The sequence below is a fragment of the Muntiacus reevesi genome, chromosome 4, assembly GCF_963930625.1.
Source record: "Muntiacus reevesi chromosome 4, mMunRee1.1, whole genome shotgun sequence".
NCBI lineage: Eukaryota > Metazoa > Chordata > Mammalia > Artiodactyla > Cervidae > Muntiacus > Muntiacus reevesi.
The window spans coordinates 84095471-84116626 of record NC_089252.1 but is presented as its reverse complement, the minus strand read 5'-3'; the positions used below and the strand labels follow the sequence as shown (position 1 = coordinate 84116626).

General features: G+C 36.3%; 1 protein-coding gene across 1 annotated transcript in view; it reads left to right on the top strand.

The window, feature by feature from the left end:
* Positions 1-21156, top strand: part of CNTN6 (contactin 6) — a 161955-nt gene that overhangs the window by 71559 nt on the left and 69240 nt on the right. The window contains 4 exon segments of the mRNA XM_065935281.1: positions 4299-4483; positions 9477-9613; positions 11208-11337; positions 13495-13645. Coding sequence (XP_065791353.1) covers positions 4299-4483; positions 9477-9613; positions 11208-11337; positions 13495-13645 — 603 coding nt within the window.

The following is a 21156-nucleotide window of genomic DNA, read 5'->3' as shown; positions in this document are numbered from 1 at the left end:
CAATTAATTGTCAACTACTAATTGGCACTTGCCTTTGGCACTTGCCATCTACCTTTACAAGGATTAAATAATGTGTTGTTGTAGCTACTGACTTTCAACATCCCCTGAAAGGAGTTCAGGGTAGAGAGCAGAAATGAGGTAACCTGTACTCTGGGAAAAACTGGCACAACAGGTCTTCAGATAGTTACATATTTTCAGGAGCTGGTTTATGAGCCCAGTTCTTATATCTTCTGATATCTAGAAAAGCCCTAAAATTCATCATGATGATGACTGCTCCTCATGACTAGCAGAAATCTTTTGCAAAAAATATGTGCTTTACTGAACATGCTCTCCCTCCACCAAAATCACATATATACTGATTTTTCCCCCTACTTCTCTGGAACAGTTTCTCAGAGACATGCTGTCTCCCTGGCTATAATCCTTATTGTGTACCATTAAAACATAAGTCACAACTGTCATGTGGCTCATTCTTTTAAAATCTACATCATTTACATCATTTACTGTCTTAATAAGACTTGCCCAGACTAAATGGGAACTTTTCATAAAAATGAATGTGCATTTTTATGTAATCTGTGCTTTACAGTTATTCTCCCTGACTCTATAGCTCACATGACCAGTAGTAATCAAGAGGCTCCTGACATTCATATTTTGTAGTGATATAACAAATCTGAAAAAAACCTTAACATTGAATCAGTATCTGAAATAATCATATAAAATTTGATTTTTCTCCCATTAGAAATTTTAACAAGAAACGTAGCCATAAAATGCACTTGAAGAGGCAATTAAAAAAAATAAATGTTTGAGTGACTATTTTTGATAGTTCAGTTGCTTTGAGAATTCTAAAATATCCAGAGCATAAAATATAATATCCTAAATAAATCTACTAATATTATGTCATACAATTCAATCACACAGATAGAAAATATCTTAACAGCTTTTTAACCCAGGCATTCAGCCTATTTCTCAAGTCTTTTTAAAAATGAAAGTAGCAGGAAAACTACACAAACAGGCATAAGGCAAAAAATGACTATTGACTAACAGATATATTTGAGGTTTTTTATTTATTTATTTATTTTGGGGGGGCATTGACATGATTTAATATAGGTGTGTGAAGAATACCAAGTTACCTTTCTTTGTGTTAGCTTTGGTTTTCAAACACACTGTCTCCATTTCATTGGAAATTGTTGCCTAGAAGTGCCAAGTACATATCTTAACATCTGAGAAAACCTAGTGACAAAAGATCCTGTCTTTAATAGCTCTTTCAAAGGCAGTCCCAGAATTGATCTACTTATTTCTGATTGTGTTGTCTTAGTTACCATAGTTGACCCACCATGGTGGCCACAACACACCAATTTCTAATGGTAAAACCTGAGTCTTGTGCTCACTCCTGCATCCAGATGTGCATGCATGCATGTTTAGCTGTGTGACTCTTTGCAATCCCACAGATTGTACAACCTGTCAGGCTCCTCTGTTGATAGAATTTTCTAGCCAAGAATACTGGGATGGGTTGCCATTTCCTGTTCCAGGGGATCTTCCCAATCCAGGAATAAAATCCATGTCTCCTGCATTAACAGGCAGACTCATCACTACTGAGCCACCTGGGAAGGCCCCAGAGGTGCAGTCCATCCAATTCAAATCAGATGGACTAAAGATAGGAAGCAGTGGGTTTTCCAAAGAAAATAAAAATGCACACACAAAAGCAAACACATGTCCAATGCAGACTGAGAATACAGGAGTCTAGTTCTTAAATCCTACTTGAAAATTGGAAGATCTTAGGCTAGAAAACAGTACACTGAAACTTACAACTTTCTCCATAGTGGAGTGGTTTATTAGACAAGTTGTATCATTCTAAACATGACTGAGGTAAGAAAAATAAGCATCTATCTAGAGGATGTTCTTTAAGTGAGAAGCTTAAATATCTCTTCAGTCTCATGTCTCTTTTACATTTTTTGCCTTCTAGTATAATTTTGACCCTATAGAGCATTGTTCTTAAAATATATTTCACAGTCATGATCTTTCACAAGGATTATACTGCTCAGTTTTTGGTCTTACATGCCATTAATGTTCACTTTCACAGAATATCATTTTTATGTGTGTCTAATGGCTATATAGAAGTATCATACTGAGATGTATTGAAAGGTCCCTTACAGTTAGTATTGTAATTAAAGTATACTGTTCAATTATTGGTTCAGAGATTTAGATAAATAATTAGGTTAAATATTGACTCCTGTCTTCACAGTTAAAATAAAGGACATGAAATAGCAATGAGAAAATATTCAGCCTTTACTGATTTCTTTTCTGAATAATTTAGGTTAAAACCTTTTCTAGTTGAATGTTTTACATGTATTTCCCATAAGCCTCAGAGATACACTATCATAAAAAGATAAAGAATCATGGATCCAGATAAATACCAGAGCCTTTATTTATATTTTTCTCTTTGTAAATAAATTTTCTTAGAATTTTTCTATTACAAGGGTAATACATGCTTACTGTAGAAAAACAATGGAAAAATTGAGATAAGTAGAAGAAGGAAAATATATATCCTCACCACCTGTAGATACTAAATTTTCATGTTCACATACACACTTGTATGTATTTTTAAAAACTGGATAACACTGCCTCAGACTTGGTGAAGATCTTTATCAGTGAATAAACTTTGTTTTAGAACTTTGTTTTAGAATAATTATTTAGAGCTTGTAGTTTTGTATTTAATAAAATGAATGAATAAGAAAACTAGCTACCTGGGGTTACTTGTTGGCAGGAAAATGCTGTTTTACTAAAATATCAACGTAAAGTTATAGTGTCAAGGCTTTTTCAAAGGACAAAAACAAAACTTATTAAAATTATGATTTTTGTATTTAATTAAAATTCAAGTTGTATTTGTCACTGTATGCTAATTCTGAGAAAAATAGACAAATCAAACACTGATTGGTGAGTACACTTTCTGTGAAATATGTGTGAGCACATTTATGACTTTTGACACAGTGTTCATCTTTGATTCACACATCAGTTTCCTCATTGTTGGTCAATGAAAAATTCTTGAGGCTTTCACAATTCTGTTGCTTTATTTGAAGCCTCTACTGAATCATCACCAATTATCTGCAGTTGTTACAGCTCAGATTCTATAGATCTTTATTTGTCAACCACTGTGTATATGATTGGGTGGTTCTCCTACATTATTTTTGTGGACTTGGAAAAAGTCCTAAATCTTCTACAAAGTTTATAATTTGATTTTGCAAAATGATTTACTATTATTAAGCTGAAAACATTTAGAACAGAAATTATTTAAGTACCTGAAAATCTATAAGGGAATGAAAAATTACTTGAAAATAAGAAAAGAAAGATGTTAGTGCTAATTGATTGGGGTTGATTTTTCAAATGATTAGTTTATTAGGGAATATTTTCTGGTTAGAACTTTATTTATAGCCTACATTTTCATTACATTCTATTATATCTGTACAAGTAAGGCCTTCTTCACCATGAATTTCTAAATTCATCTCTATTGTTTGACACTTAGATTCATATATTATAAAATGTATTTTTTTGCTGCTTGAAAAGGTAATCATATTAGACGAAATATATTACATATAAGATATTAAGCTAAATTCCTATAATTCCTAAAGGAATTGTTTACACATTCTTTCTGAAAAGAGACAAAGTACAATGCAAAGATTTTTTTTATGTCATTAAAAATAAATGTGGATAAATAATACATTCTTTTGAGGATAGCATATCCTATACTCCCAGTTCATTTGGGTTTGTTATAGAGTACTGATTTCCTTTTATAATCTAGCTCACCAGTCATGTATGTCTTCAGGGACCTATTAGTACCAATTTAGCTATAGAGGAATCTGAGTTTTTGCCTTAGAATCTGTAAATATAGAAAGAAATTGCCTTCTCTTAAATATCACATCCTCACAGAATTTCCTGACCTTCATATTTAAATTGACACAATCCTGTCACTATCTCTGCACCCTCTTTCCTTTTCAAATCTGATTTTTATACTGTGTTTATTGTCTGTTTTCCTCCCTAGTCTGTGAGCAACATGAGGACAGAGAACATGTTTAGTCATCAGTTTACTCCCTGATTTTACCACTGTGACTTGCTCATGGCAGGCACTTAATAGACTATTAAAACTGCTGGATGGGTGAATGGCGAATGACTGCATAATCTGAAAACTAGTCACAATGTAGTAGATTAATATTTTCCCTTGAGAGTTAAGCTTAAGGAATTCTTATTTTATCCTGCTGTTGTAAAGACTAAATCATTTTCTATTCTAATGAGGTATAACTGTTTAGTCCCGTCCCTGATATTAGTTGGAGGAGGTTGGATGGAAGCCCATTGCCGGGGAAAGTCAAATACAGCAAATCCCAAGCTATCCTTGAAATCCCGAACTTTCAACAGGAAGATGAAGGCTTCTATGAGTGTATTGCAAGTAACCTTCGAGGAAGAAACCTTGCAAAGGGTCAACTCATTTTCTATGGTGAGCTAACAGAATTTCAAAAAGTCTATGAAATATTTGGTGATATCCTTCATAGTAAATAGTGAAAGTGTTTAGCATGTTGTAGGCAAGTGTCATAGAAGAAATAGAGAAGACACATTTCCAGGTAAGGATGCTTAATTCAATAATTAGCTGATGGGAATGACCATTTTTAAAATATGGCTTTAATTTCAGCATAGTCTATGCATGTTATTGCTTATTATAATTTCCTTTGAAATATGAGCAGTGTCATGTTAAAAGCCATAGAAGTTTATAACACAAAGTAAAATGGAATTCAATATATTTCCCTTGATATGTTCAGTAACAGCCTGTAGCAATCTTAATGATAATCCCAAGCAGAAATTACAAAAGAAGGAGAAAGTAACAGGAGAAGCATAATACTTATGGTAGTTTTCAGTACTTGTTTATATTTCCCAGGATTGTCTACATATATGTAGATAAGAGAAAAATGAACTCATTACTTCATTCAAAAATACATTTGTCTCAGCTATAAGAATCTCTCCTGGACTTAAGAGAGATGATAAAAACATATATTTCCTAATGTTTGTCCTAGTGTCTTCTTTCATTCAGGCCAAAATACACATTTGCATGAAGTTCACTTTTTTTCTGATACCAAATAAACCATAAAATATACCTCAGGATTGTCAAAATGTTTGGTGCTTTTAAAATACTCTTAACTTAGATATATTTAATACTGCTGTACTAGAGGACTTTTAAAAACTGCATTTATACGTGGCCAAAAGTTATTTTCTGGGTGACATGTTTCTATGTGACACATTTATAATCAATAATAAAGTAATTGGAAGAAAACTATATATTTCAATAACTAAAAGTTCTAAGATATTGTAATTACCTAGAAGGTATGCTAATTGAGTTTATACATGTGTTCTCAGTAGCCCAGTCATGTCCAACTCTTTGTAATCCCATGGACAGTAGCCTGCCTGGCTCCTCTGTCCATGGCATTCTCCAGGAATAATACCGGAGTGGGTTTCCATTTCCTCCTCATGGGGTCTTCCTGATCCAGGGATTGAACCCTTCTCTCTTGCATTTCCTCCACTGGCTGGCAGATTCTTTACCACTGAGCCACTTTAGAAGCTGTCAATTGAGTTTATACACATATTCTTATGATAGCTCCTATTTTTTAATCCAAAGTCTCTGGAGTCTGGCATTCTTTTGTAAATAAATTATGAGGATGTAACTTGGAGTTTTTTTAGGAGCAGCACAATATCACACAGGCTTTGACTAATAGGTATGTCATTTTTCTGCTAAACAGACAAATATATAGATAAGAAAAAAATTAACCATAAAATTGAGGTCTCTATAAATGGGAAATCAATAATAAAGTACTTTCTCCCACATTGATAAAGCAACTGCTAGCTTACATAGAAGATTCTACAAATGTTAATTCACATAATTTTTATAGCAATAAAATGTAGAAATAATTTTCAGTGACATTATAGGTAAATAACCTTTGATGAATTGAACAAGATCTCAAATAATGTTTGCTAGATCTGAGACTAGAACCTTGAACAATCTTCTGAGACGAGATTCTGCCCAGCCTACCACAGCTCTTCAACCTGGTCATCTAAGTCTATTCATAAGACCTATGGAAGTGAAAGTGAAAGTCATTCAGTCGTGTCCAACTCTTAGCGACCCCATGGACTATACAATCCATGGAATTCTCCAGGCCAGAATACTGGAGTGGGTAGCCATTCCCTTCTCCAGGGGATCTTGCCAAAGCAGGGATCAAACCCAGGTCTCCCACATTGCAGGTGGATTCTTAACCAGCTGAGCCATGAGGGAAGCCCAAGAATACTGGAGAGGTGCAGATCTTCCCAACTCAGGAATCGAACCAGGGTCTCCTGCATTGCAGGCATATTCTTTCCAACTGAGTTACCAGGGAAGCCCCACATGACCATTATCACAACCAAATTAGCTATTTAAGAAGTACAAATGGTCTTTGTGAGAGAATAATGGGTAATTGGTTTCTAAGACAAAATAATGCTTCTTGTTCACCCATTAGGCTGTCAATATGCTCCCAAAGGGCTTCCTAGGTGGTGCTAGCAGAAAAGAATCTGCCTGCCAATGTAGGAGATATAAGAGACCCATGTTCAATCTCTGAGTAGGGAAGATCCCCTGGAGGAGGGCATGGCAACCCACTCCAATATTCTGGCCTGGAGAATCCCATCAACAGAGAAGCCTGGTGGGCTATAGTCCATTAGGGTTGCAAAGAATCAGACATAATTGAAGCAACACAGCAGACACACATGCACACATATTTCCAAAGAAGAAGAGAATCGATTCAATTACCTGAATATAGAAAAATACCTGAAAATTTCAAGTTAAGAGTCTCTCAGTCCATTATGTTGGTATGCTTAAGTTATAATTCAGAATTCTATCCATTTATATTGGGTCCTCATCTGGGAACCCACTCCAGTATTCTTGCCTGGAAAATTCCATGGACGGAGTAGCCTAGCAGGCTATAGTCCGTGGTGTCACAGTGTCAGACATGATTGAGTGACTGAGCACAGATACTCCAAAATAGCTTTATAAAGTATTATTATCATTATAAATAATGGAGCATATTCAGAGGAGTTAAGTGAATTACACAACCACTGAGAGTGTGAAATAAATCACAATACCCAAGCCTATATGGTAGACTTGAAATATTAAGCTTGTGTTTTTTATTTTTTCTGGTAGTTCCTACTTAGTTGGAACTACATGTAGTTGAAGATTTAAAAGTTTATTCTTTGGAATCCTAAGCATCCAAAGAATGCACACATTAAAAACAATAAATAAAGCTTAAAGTTACAGCTATTGCACTAAGCAACAAACCATATATATATCTGAAATTCCTGTAAGCTATGTGGATTTTATGTGTGCGTGCATTTTTTCTCCCAGATCAAATGTATAATAGGGAAATTTCTAAACAAGTATCTACAAATTATAAATTTTTATATTAAATGAAAATATTAAATGAAACATGATTCAATTTAATCAATACACTCAGTTCTTCTAAGTGTTGCCACCCATTATCCCTCAAGGTTGTGACAAGCGTGTTCTGTAACTGGAGGTTGCCCTGATTTCCACAGGAGTTCATCTTGGCTTACTTTTCACCACAATGAGACATCATGATTCCTCCTCCTTGACTAGCTCCCTGAAGGAACTTCTCTTTTAGTGCAAGCAGATGTTGCAGTGGAAAAACCTTGAAAGTCAGATATACTTGTACATCATTTCAAAGACTCTCAGTACCACTTACTCCAACCACTGCTGCAGTGACCTCCTCTGAAGCCGTATTTTGCAGATGTAGCCTGACAGAATCTTATCTCAGGTGGCACAACAGGCCATCTTGTTTCCTGCTCCAGTTTTCTTTGGCCCCTTCTAGAATCTACTCACGGAGAAGGCAATGGCACCCACTCCAGTACTCTTGCCTGGAAAATCCCATGGACGGAGGAGCCTGGTAGGCTGCAGTCTATGGGGTCTCGAAGAGTCGGACACGGCTGAGCGACTTCACTTTCACTTTTCACTTTCATGCATTGGAGAAGGAAATGGCAGCCCACTCCAGTGTTCTTGCCTGGAGAATCCCAGGGATGGGAGAGCCCAGGGAGTGGGTTGCCATGCCCTCCTCCAGGGAATCTTCCGAACCCAGGGATGGAGCCGACATCTCAGGTCTCCTGCCTTGGTAGGCGGGTTCTTTACCACTAGCGCCACTTGGTGGTCAACTCAGTAACTCATTCTTGCATTGACTCTGCTTCCCTGGGGATTCTCCCTTTTCCTGACAACCTACCCTTGGCCAGAACTAAAACACACACAAACATGTGACTACTTCCTGTGCACAAAATCAGACTTCTCTGTTTTCTAACTATGTCTCATTGTCAGCTGGGAAAGACTGAAGGCAAAGGAGAAGAAGGCATCAGAGAATGAGATGAGTAGAAAGTATCACCAACTCAATGGACATGAATTTGAGTAAACCCTGGGAGCTAGTGAAGGACAGGGAAGTGTGGAGTGATGCAGTCCATGGAGACTCATGAGATAGACAAAACCTAGCAACTGAACAGCAACTTCTTGATAAGGTTACCTAACACCTATACAAAAATTCCTCTATAGAAGTTTGGAGGGAGAATTAATTGCAATTACACAGGACACTCATCCACTCCAACATATCTAGAACAGACCTAAACAAAGGAGAGGGATTAAATGGCAGATCCAGACAGTTTTCTATCATCATTATAGAAGAAATAATAATTTCAAAGAATTTATTTTACACACACCTGTTTCTATGAATGTTAGTAAGGATAATACTGCCTTATACTTAAATAGCATTTCAACATCAATTATATCAGTTGCTTTTTGCTTCAGAACTATGCTGAACTTCCTCAGATTAGAAAATAAGGTTTGGAAAACTCATGCCTAGAATTAAAGTTATATGCTTAACCTACATACAACTCTAAAAGTTATCATTCCCGGGCAAGACTTATACATAGGGAAAAACAACTTGATTAAAACCTACTAAAATGTGATGAGACTGATATCTGATTTAAGCTTCAAACTATTGAGTTGTAATTATATTGGATAGAGATACAATTATTTTAGTTAGTTCAATCTAAATATACTTAATGGCCTTTTGCCCACAGAAGGTTCAGATTTGATATGTTTTCTAACTTGACCTATATACTAATATCTAATATGGAATTATCCTTTAGCCTTGTTCCCACAGCTCTAAAATTGTTATACAGATGCAGCAAAGTGATAGATGGCAAATATCAATCTTACGCAAAAGGTCCACTGATATTTACAACAGAGTTCCTATTGTCCTACTTTGAGGGTCCTGCATTTCCCCTCCATCAAATCATGAGTACAGTATTACTAGACCCAGCTAACTTTGTCCTTCTGATTTCTATAGTCCTTGGAATGCAGCATAATGTTTTGGCTAGCTGATTTGTTAAATAGTTGCTCTTGCCTCTTTTTGAAACAGCCCCTCCAGAATGGGAACAAAAAATCCAAGATACATACTTGTCTATCTATGACAGCTTATTTTGGGAATGCAAAGCCAGTGGAAAGCCAGACCCTTGGTACACCTGGTTAAAGAATGGTGAACGCCTCAATCCGGAGGTAAGTAGCTATGGTGATATTAAACTTCCACCTACTCTGCTAGGGAAATTTTATTACTAACAGCAACAATTAATGCTTCTAGAATGTTTAGTAGGTGCCAGAAAATGTAGTATAACCTTTACATAGCCTAATTTACTTAATATTTAAACTCAAAGGGGCTATTAAAATCATTCCCATTATTCAAATGAGAAATCTATGTGTAGAGAACATAGCTTGTACAAAGTCGCACTTAGTAAGTGATTGATCCATATTCAGATGATATCATTATCATCAACAACATCCATTGAACTCTCATATGAGCCAGGCCCTATGTTAAATATTTTCCACACATTATCTAATGGCATCCTCATGACAATTTTACAAGAAAGATATGATTATTATTTGCATAGTGAAAAAAAATTGTTTCAGAGGGCTTCAGTCTATCTGTCCAAGGTCACAAAGCTGCTAGTAAAGGTTAGCATTGATATTCTAAGCATAATCTGTCTGATTTCAGAACCCAAGCTCTCAGTCATAACCCAGAAACTTGGTTTTTAAGAAAGTTAATAGCTGTCTCTAAATCTAGAAAAGTGGAAAACTGAGGCAGTTATCCACATTTTTCAAATTAAAGCACGCTTTACAATATATAGAAAATAAGACAAGCTTATTTTTCCCATCAAATTATCCTAATATTGTGTTAGCTCACCACTCTACTTTGCACTTTCAGGCTCAGTTAGAGGCACAAAAAACATCTGTTGTTTAGAACCTGAATAGAATGCTATTCTTTGTTTCAGCTTTATTGGAATTTAGTTCCTTCATCCCTTTTGTAAACAACATTTCCTGTGTCCTACAGCCTACTTTTACTATCTTTAGAGGATGGTGATAGGTAACATAAAATATTTAAAGTTATATTTACCCTATTAAACTATTTTATTCTATACACTCAAAATTGTACCCAAAATGGGACTCTGTAACAGATTTTGCATGTTTAAGTATGTTTAAGCATACTTCATAGTACACTGCAGAAAAGAATTTAGCTCCTTCAACTTATGTACTCAATTAGAAAATTACTGAGTCATCATATTTTAATTTTTTAAGACTTTATGATGGAAAACCATGGAAATTTGTTAGTCACTCTATCCATGTCTAACATTATTGTCGACTATGTTTTCTGAAAAAACTGAAATGGTAGAGTATTCCAAATTATTCTATATACCACATAACAGAAAGGTAGTTCAGTCGCTCAGTTTTATCTGATTCAGAGTCCATGGACTGCAGCACACCAGCCCTCCCTGTCCATCACCAACTCCCAGCGTTTACTCAAACTCATGTCCATTGAGTCAGTGATCCCATCCAACCATCTCATACCTTCTCTGCAGAAAAATGCCAATTTTCAAAGAAATGAGGTAACATAAAATAAACTAACCACTAAAATTATGTTAAGAACATTTCCATTGTTTTTTAAAGTCCAGAAAGCTTCCAGGGATATTGAAGTATATTAATTTCATTTTCATAAGCAACCAGGTCTCATAACACAACAGCTCATAGATATGCACAAATGTCAACAGCATGCTTACATTAATGCACTAGCATCTTTATATGACTTTTCTTTTATTAGGAAAGAATTCAAATAGAAAATGGGACACTCATCATAACTATGCTGAATGTGTCAGATTCTGGTATCTACCAATGTGCTGCAGAAAACAAATATCAGATAATTTATGCAAATGCAGAATTGAGAGTATTAGGTAAGTCATTCATTTATAGCCAAAAAATTCAAACTGACATTTTAGCAAGCTATGATTATATGTAATATGGATCCAATTTTTCTATAAATTAGAAATTGCTTTTCCTTGAAATAATGAGAAATGTCTAAATTAGCTTCTAAAATATGCAAAATGGGAACTATTACTCTGCTTTGGGTGATGTGGTAACACATCAGGGCTTGGAGGAACCCACTATTGGGTGAAACCAAACCAGAGGTGGCTCCCCCAAAATTGATCCAGCATGAGATTTTGAATACAACTCAAAAAGCACCTATTAGGAAAGTTTTCAGCTACAAATAAGAAAAGAAAATCTTAATTTACAGACTTAAACAGGGATGTATTTATTTCCACAAGAACTTCAGGCTTTCTAGGCGGCTCAATGTTAAAGAATCTCTCTGTCAATGCGGGTTCAATCCAAGGGTCAGGAGGAGCCCCTAGAGGAGGGCATGGCAACCCACTCCAGGATTCTTGCCTGGAGAATCCCACAGACAAGAGAAGCCTGGTAGGTTACAGTCCATGGGGTCCCAAAGGGTCGGACATGACTATAGCGACTTAGCATGCACACATGCACAAGAACTTTGTGGGGGGGTGGGGGGGGTGCTGAGCAAGAGCACTGTGACTTGATGATCTGTAAACTTGTTCCTCATGGTTGTAGTCTCCTGGATCCAGGATGAGTGCTGTAGCTACAGAAATCAAGCCCATACTGAAAGCTGAAGAAGAGAGAGGGGACAGCCCATATCATTAGAAAAGTAAAATTTCCCTGCGTCCTTACATCAAGCTCCTTATATGCAATTAGCTAGAACCTTGTCATGTGACCACTCAGACCTCAAGGGAAGCTGGGAAATAAGGCCCTATAGTAGAAAATATTGAGACAGAAGCAGTTTGAGGATGAAATTCTGGGACACTCGGCCAGTGGAGTTGTCACCATAAATGACTCAGTGATGTCTTTCATCCTGAGAATTCCTTAACAGTATAAACACAGGAGATGAGAGGAAGAATCAAGAAAACAGCAAAGTTTCATAAGTCTATGGGCGATGGACATTGATTCATTTGTTTCTTCAGTCATCATTTATTGAATATTTATTGCATATTAAACCCTGAAAACAGAACTATCAATATCAAAGTGATCTTTATAGAACCTATAGTTCTACAGAGGGAGAAAAAAAGCTAAATTTTAAAATATCATGATTATTATAGTCAAGAATTGAGTAGGTGCTATCAGCTGAATATAACCTAAATTGAAGACCTTCTCTTTAAACAGATATCAGAAGAAAAAGCATGTTAGGTCAGTGGAAGGGCAGAGAAGCCATACAAGACAACATGGGATATCTGAAAGAAATTCATATAGACTTTATGCTAAGAATGATAACTGGACACATAGGTTCCCACAGGCAGGCAGCTGGGAAGACTTGGATGTATCCCCAGGATGTCTAATTATTTATTACCCTTATGAACTGGTATTTGTTCAAGATTTATTTAGTGAGGACAGAGTTGAAACTGACAAAGACTGTTTTTTTGTTTTTTTTCTCTGTTGTTGTTGTTAAAGTTTCTACTCAGCCTGCCTGCTTCCGCTGAAGGCAGACTATTTCCATTTTTCCAGTTAATGGTATGCCTAAAGAAATCTGAAATAATAATATACTGCTTTTGATTTATTTAAGAGGTATTTCATTGTGTGTGCTCTCTCTCCCTCTCTCTCTCTCGTGAAACCATCTTCACCTTCTTTATTATAAATACTATAAAAAATGTGACCTTTTGTAATTTGCTTCATCCATCACTCTAGCTTGCTTTTGTTATCTCAATGACCATTACCAAAACAAAAATAATTTACATTTACTGAGCAAATAATTTGTGCCAGTTGGTACTTAACCTTCTTTACTGAGTGTTACCTCAGTCAAGACCCAGACTGACTGAGGTAATATCTATTGCCATCTTCATTTTACAAATGGAAACAGTGACTCCAAAATGCCAAGTCCACAATTAGCTCCAAAACAACTTGAGCAAAGTAGCTTCAAAAAGCGTTTTTTTTTTCTTGTTTTATTTTTACAGATATTAGATTCTATCTAGGATACTGCATCAGTTCTTCAGTTACAACATGTTGATTAGAGGAGTAATTGAATAATTCTGTGATTTTGTTTTTAGCCTCAGCTCCTGATTTCTCCAAAACTCCTCTTAAAAAATATTCAGTTGTTCAAGTTGGTGGGGATATTGTGATTGAATGCAAACCAGATGCTTTCCCCAGGGCCACCATTTCTTGGAAAAGAGGAATAGAGAGCCTGAGACAAAGCAAAAGGTAAACAAATCTCCTTTGTTTTAATATTTTAAATATTTTGTAAAATAATATCTTCCAGATTTTAGGGTTTACTAGGTTTTCTAAAATTCTCTTACAGTAAGCTTGCAACTGTGTATCTGGAGATCTGAACACTTTCACATGATGGTATAAACAAAAGGAATTTACAAGGCTATGAACTGTTTGTATAATTTGACTGCAATATTTTCAGTGCATGTGCTTGTAATAGATATATTTTAAGAAATCCTTTAAGACCTTTTTCTATATTCAGTTTGAAGCTTTTTTCCTGGCCCAGCCTGCTGAGAAATCAGTGAGAAGAGCATTGCACAAAGGAGAGAGACACTCATACTCACACACCTGGTGTTGTGGTTTTTAAATAGTCACACAGGTGTTCACTCCATGACAAAATGAATTCACCACATGAAAAAAAAAATGTAGAGAGGTTCCCGTAGAGAAAGAAGAGAGGTTTCCTCCTATTATGGATGTGATTGAGAAATCCCAGATCAGCACTGGCAAGTTCTCTGGGAGAGTTTTGACAGTACAAAACAGGTGTTTTTCTCTACTTATAACACATTTCATTCCATTGTACTGTAGAATCTTATATATTCAGAGTTGATTTGACTACAGTTCCAACTCTAATTTAAGGACCCACGTGTGTTTCTATGTGGTCAGATACACAATAGGGTGCTACTATGAATTAGCCATGGTGCTAACGGTATGAAAGTGGTTTCATGGGCACTTCTTCAGCATCATATGGGCCACAAACTCATCTACATACCGGGCAGGTAACATAAATAACAAGATATGCCAGGTAAAAAAAAAGATAGCTCAATTGTTGTGAAAAAAAAGTGGCAATCTGCCAATCTCAAAAGCCTGTGAAGGAGTGGAGAGTGAGTTCTACACCTAAAATGTATAGTCACAAATCTGAATTCAGTCAAATGTTGTTTTATGGGAGGAATTTTTAACATTTCAGGAAAAGCCAGAAATTTAAATTTTGACATTGAAACTTCTGGGCCAGAAAAAACATCCATGGGTTGGTTAAAGGGACACCGTTTTGTCAATTCTGATCTCAGATTGCATTTGTGGTCAGGAAGAGAGAAAAGTAGGTTAAAACAAGCAAATAAGCAGTGTTGATTGTGTAGAATGCTCTCACTGTTATATCTCTCACTGAGGCCTTGTACACTCTCTCCTGACAAGAAAAAGAAAGCTCTTTCGAAGGCACTCTTTCTTTTCCTCTTCGGTCTCCCAGGGACTCTGTAGCCCAGAACTGAAGCTTTTCCCAGGATAGGGATCCTGTCAAATTTATTCTTGTATTCCCTGTGCCTTGGCATAGAACCTAAACTCAGTAAATATCTGCAGAATGAATGAATGTTTCCAAAAGGATGAATATGTGAGGCATTACCAGCTTCACAGAATGGCTATTCTGGGAAGAAATGCCTCAACACGTAAGAACAGATGCTTTGAAAAGAAAGGTGAAAAAGATGAAAGGAAAGCTGGTGCCCGCCCAGTTGGTCTCCTTCCCTTCCAGACGACCTAGGAGACTGCTACAAGGACTCCCAACAGATCTGGATGTGCATCCTCTTTAAATGTTTTCTCTTTCACTCCTCAATCCTAATCAAGGTTTAAATGCACTGCTATAGAACGGGAAAACTCAAGAGAATCCCATAGCCTCAAACACAGGCTCTGTACTGAGCACTGGGATAAATTGATTAGCTCTGCTTCATTTACTAAAGTGACTGTAAGTTTTCACCTAAAGAACGACTACTGTTTACCCTCCATAACCTTTAGAGATCTCAATGCAAGTAAGTATGTTGGGAAGAGATAAAAAAAGGGAGAAGATTTGGATAAAGGTAAGAAAATGAGAGAGAGAGAAAGCTTTGTAGGGTACAAGGGAAACTGCTTTTTAAAACAGCTTTTCATATTTATGTTTTATTTGTATAGAGGATGAATTTGGGAGCTCTTTGGTCCCAAAACAGTTACTAATAGTTACGTCAGATTCGTTCTTGTCTCACTGGGATTAAAAGAATGGTCCATGTGATTTTTATGTATAGACCCATCTTTCATGATTCTATTCACTCACTGCTTTAGAATTTCATTACATGTTTCAACAAAAGAAAACAAACAAAATTATCTTCTGAATATGCATCCTAATAAGTTGAAAAAAATCAAGCCCCAGTAGAGTACAACAATTACAGATATGTATCTCTGCCAGGTATAGATAACCTTAAGCAGTATTTTGCAAAGGTCACACACAGCCAGCTCTATGAGACTTTGTGTCTCTGCAGGCTTCCTATCCTGTCCTTGCTTCTATTGTCTTCTGAGAGGACTGGTTTCATTAAGACCAAGACTTAATATAGCTTATTGAGAAATGCAGCACCTATGCTTCTATTTGTGTTGACTTGATGGCCTTTCTGTAGTCTTAGCGTGGGGATTTTCAAACAGGCTGCAGGTAAAAATTAGAATGAAGTCAGAAAAAGAAAAACGAACATCATATATTAATGCATACATGCGGAATCTATAAAAAATTAGTACAGATGGTACAGATGAGCCTACTTAGAGGGAAAAAGTGGAGATGCAGACATAGAGAAACTTGTGGACACTGCAGGGGAAGGAGAGGGGGGATGAATTCAGAGAGTAGCAGTGACATAGATACACTACCATGTGTAAAATAGGTAAGTAGTGGAAAGCTGCTGCATCACACTGGGAGCCTAGTCCGGGTGGAATGTGGGGGTGAGAGGGAGGTTCAGGAGGGAGGGGATATATGTTCACTTATGACTGATTCACATGCATGTTGTGTACAGCAGAAACTAACACAACACAGGAAAGGAATTATATTCCAACAGAAAAATACTAAAAAAAAAAAAAAAAAAAAGAAAGGAAAGAAAGAAGGGAGGAAGGCGAGGAGGAGGAAGGAAAGAAAGGGCATGAGTGTTTACTACTGTAGAGGTGGTATGGTACAATGAAGACACAGCTCAGGCTCTACTCAGTCCTAACTGTACCATAATTTGGAGTAAGTCACATGTCCTTGTTAGGCCTCTATATGTAAAATGGATTAGAAGTATCACATCTTCCTAAAAGACAACAGAGAGCAAAGTGGTCTCTTCAAGCCCATTCAGGTCTAGGCTTGATTTTTTTCTTCTATAGGTTTGATCTGAGCCATTAGAGGGTAACTGAATCTTTTCCCCATGATCTTTTCTTCTTCTCAAATCAGTGATGCCAGGACAAATCCCAGGTCTTAGCAAAGTAACTGCATTCAGCTTGTAAATAGCAAACACAGTGCAAGAATAATTTGGTGAGGAGAATATTAAAAGAGTATCTAATGCCACACACTATTTCTTGTAACATATGCAATATATGAATAAAAGTTATTTGACTTATAGTCTGTGTACACATTTGAACATTGAGTGTGCTCACACGTGTGTGTATATATTAATATGTGTGTACCAAAGGGTTAGCCAAAATTTCCAAAACTAATGAAATTAATTATCCTAGGAGACAGAGACCTAGTCCATTTCCCAAATTTTATACGACCAGATCACAAACTCAAACACAGAATAATGAATCTTAGTACATACTTTTTAATGCCACATCAGCTTGAATACTATATTTAAATAATACACATAATTCCTATCCTTTCATACTTTTGTTAAAGCATGATATAACTGTATACACAGGAAGATTAAAAGAGTCAGATATAGAAAACAGCTTAAATGACTTCAAGTAGGAACAGTTTTTAGTTCTTGACCTTGGAAATACCTATATGGGGAAACGCATGTTTTTAGTCTCTTTTAAACCTTCTATACCATCCTGTCTACTTTGAAATTTCATTGTCACTATATTGCTTCCAATAAAGCATAGCTATCTATCTAGAGACAACTGAAAGGATTCTAAAGAAATCTATCCAAAGTAACCTTACTCTATGGCTTACTTGTAAAAAAAAATGGTGGCAATATACATTTTTTGAAAATTTCTCCCAGTTTTACATGAATCAAGACAGCATACAGCTTATAGATAATGTAAAGCTTAGACCTAATGCTCAATCTGCCTTTTCTGTTTCCAGGACTTTTCTTTTCTACAAATAATGGAGAACATACTCAAACTCTTTATTTTTTGAAGCCTACTGTCACATGATTTTTACTGAATTCATGTGTTGATAATTCAGATCAAGCAACATTTCTGAATATGGCTTGCATTTCTTATTGGCCTATGTGTCACAATTGAAGTCTTGACTATTTTAAGAGTTCCATCTTTACCAGTGTCTCTATTTATGGCTAGCTGTCAGAGAAGAAAAGTTTTCTTCCAACTAAAAATAGGCAGAGCCCTAAGGCTGCCTGATTTCCTGCTAGAAATGTATAGTCATACTCTATCTACCTCATTCTTTCTGGAGTTACCAATCATTTAGAAACAGCACTGAAATGGAAGAGAAGCAACGGTATATTCCTTAGGAAGAAACTGGAGTGTATTATTAAGAGCCCCTTGCTGGGAATCAGAAAACAGGGTTCCAGTTCTATCATGATAAGGGGCCTGACCTTGGGTAAATTCACTAGCCTACTCTTTTTTTTTTTTTTTTTTTTTAATTAAGGTCACTGTTCCTGTATTTATTTAAAATGAAATAATTAAAAAAAGAAAAAAACTAACAGAAACACTTAACATGCTACCCACATAGTGACTGCCAGAATAGAGATTATATTTTAGAAATCAATGTAAAACATTAGCCTGGAAGGTTGAAATTGCAGATTCTATCATACTCAAAATTTTATACATGCTTTACTGATTTGTTCAGGTGATCAAATGATTGTGCCAAATATGGTGATTGCTGTGAGTTGTCACTTTATTTTGTGTCTACCTGAATTAAGAGATTTTTACAGTTAAACCAAAAATGTATTTAACAATTAATAGGCCAAAATGTGTTCATTCATTCATTCTGTAAGTATTTAATGAGCAACAATTATATCTCAAATTCTACGCTAGGTGCTGTGGGTAAGTTTTAAGTAGCCAACTACATGATGCATAATACCCCTCCATAAGAAAGTGCTTTCCTTTTCAGTTATTTGGAGTCAGAAGATCTGATTTCTGTTCTGAACTCTACTTCCCACTTAGCTGATAATTCTAGTAAGTCTTTAATTTAATTGGTCCTCAGTTAATTCATTAAAAATATTTGGAGAAAATAATAGTAGTCTCACTCTTGAAGCTGTGTGACTCAAATGACACAGAATGAGTGAAAAGGATGGACAATCTGTCTATACTCTGTTACCATTGACTGCATGTATTGCTGTTATCCCAACCTTTATGCAAATCCAAGTTACACATTCTTACCTCCACCAGCCAAGGGAAAAACCAGAGACTTCACCACAGGAAGTCAAGATGAATACAGATGAAGCTTATCTCTGTAAGGCATTCTGAGGCAACTGAGGGAATCAATTCCACATCTGCTAAATTTGATTAATCACTTCTTTTTTGCCTTGTGGATCCACTTAGCAAGTGAACTGACAGAAATCAAAGGCCTAGATTTATCTCCTTATCCCCAGTGACTGCTGGCTACCTGAGCAGGGATCACTTCTTGAATTTAATGGAAGATGTAGGAAATGTGAACTTTCTGGACCAACAGCTCAAAGTTGTCCTCTGACAGGCAGCATACAAAAAGAAGCCTAAATCACCTGAGATTTTGTCAGAGTGGATATACACTCTCTGAACAACAAAAACAAAGAGATGGACCGATTTTTTTTCCTATTATCAAAAGAATAATAATTGAATTAATAAGTAACACACCATACTGCTTCATTTTCCTAAAAACATCTACCATATTTCTCTCATTTCATAAGATGAAGTAAAGTAAAATCTAGCTATATGTTAAATTGTCATTAATAATGAAGATAGGTATTTTAAGCATGTCCATAAGCCAGTCAGTATACACGCTTTTCATATTTTTCAAAAGTCAAAGCACAGTTTTGTTTTGTTTTTTTTCATATTCAGATACATTTCTAAGGTGTATCTGAATACACCTTCAGTCACAGAGTATACAGTTACTTTTGTACTAGTTTTACCCTGGTAATCTCAAAAAGCTGAATACAAAGGATACTTTGAAATTCATAGGGAATCAAACTCACTCAGACATATATATGTATATACACATATACATATATGCACCCACACACACATACTTCAAAAAGATCTTATGAAATCACGGATTTTGTGATTTCTTCTACAGTAATGACACCATTAAAACCTTCATGTCTCTGAGCATTTCACAAAATGCCTGCATCCCCTGGCAAGGTATGAACCCATAAGTTGGTATGGAATCTAGTAGTGATGCTTATTCAATAGTTTTGCCGCAATCTGGTAGGCCCACTCCATTTCCATCTGCATAACACTTCAACTCCTAAGACCTTTCTCCTAGACCCAATAGAGGTTTTTTGGGAATCTGAGGAGAGCAAGGAAGGAGTAGAGAGGGGAAGCAGAAATGAGAGAAAGGAGATGAGGAGAAAGAAGGATGAGATGACATTCTCTGTGCCAAGAGAGAATTGATCATTATTGAGCAAGTCACTTGATCTTTCTTCTCTTCGTGGATAAAAAGGTGCCCTTGGGAGAACCTATTTGAAAGTCCTTAGCATAGTGACATAGAAAATGAACAGAATTAAAAATGAGTCTGTTTTCATTCTTTTTCTTGCTAAGCCACCAGGACAAAGTAGTTCCAGAGTTACAAACAGTGACAGAACCTGTTGCCTAAAACTGTTATCACTCCACTTTCTGCTTGGAGCCTTGTCACAAGCATCTTACCTTGTAAATCAGCCTATGGGAGTCTGCCTGCCTGATTGTAAGGAAGTCACTTATATGATGCTCCCTCCCTTTTGACCCTTTTCTATATATCTTCTTCAGTGGCATATTATTTAAAAAATGTGTCTGCCTATGCAGGAGATGCAAGAGACATGGGTTTGACCCCTGGGTGAGGAATATTCCCTGGAAAAAGGCATGGCTACCCACTCCAGTATTCATGTCTGGGAAGTTCCATGGACAGAGAAGCCTGGCAGGCTACAGTCCATGGGATGGCAGAGTTGGAGATGGCTGAGTGACTGAGCACATCATCTGCATGTAGCTTTCAGTAACTGCTTTCTAAATCACCATTATTCCTCCTTTATTTTTAAGCTTTTATTCCCAATGGTTCAGTCTTAAAATATTCCCTCCACACACACTTTTTTGAACACAACTTTAGCCAAAATGTAGCAACTGGTAAGGAGGCTTTCCTATCCCTTACTCCTTGCAGAGCTTCCTAATGAACAAGCAAACAAATCTAATTTTAGTTTGTATCATCAACTACTTAATGTAATACTGCTTAGTACATCAGGTAGCATGAGTATCAAATAGGCAAATGAACCATATGTTCCCATGTTTAAGGAAGAATGACAGTCTGCATAATGCCAGGCTTATTACAATCTCCCTTCTGTGCTGCTTCTTTGTAATAAAATTTTAAATTGTTCATACTCAACTCCTGAGAGCCTTGTTAAGGTGAGCCTTTC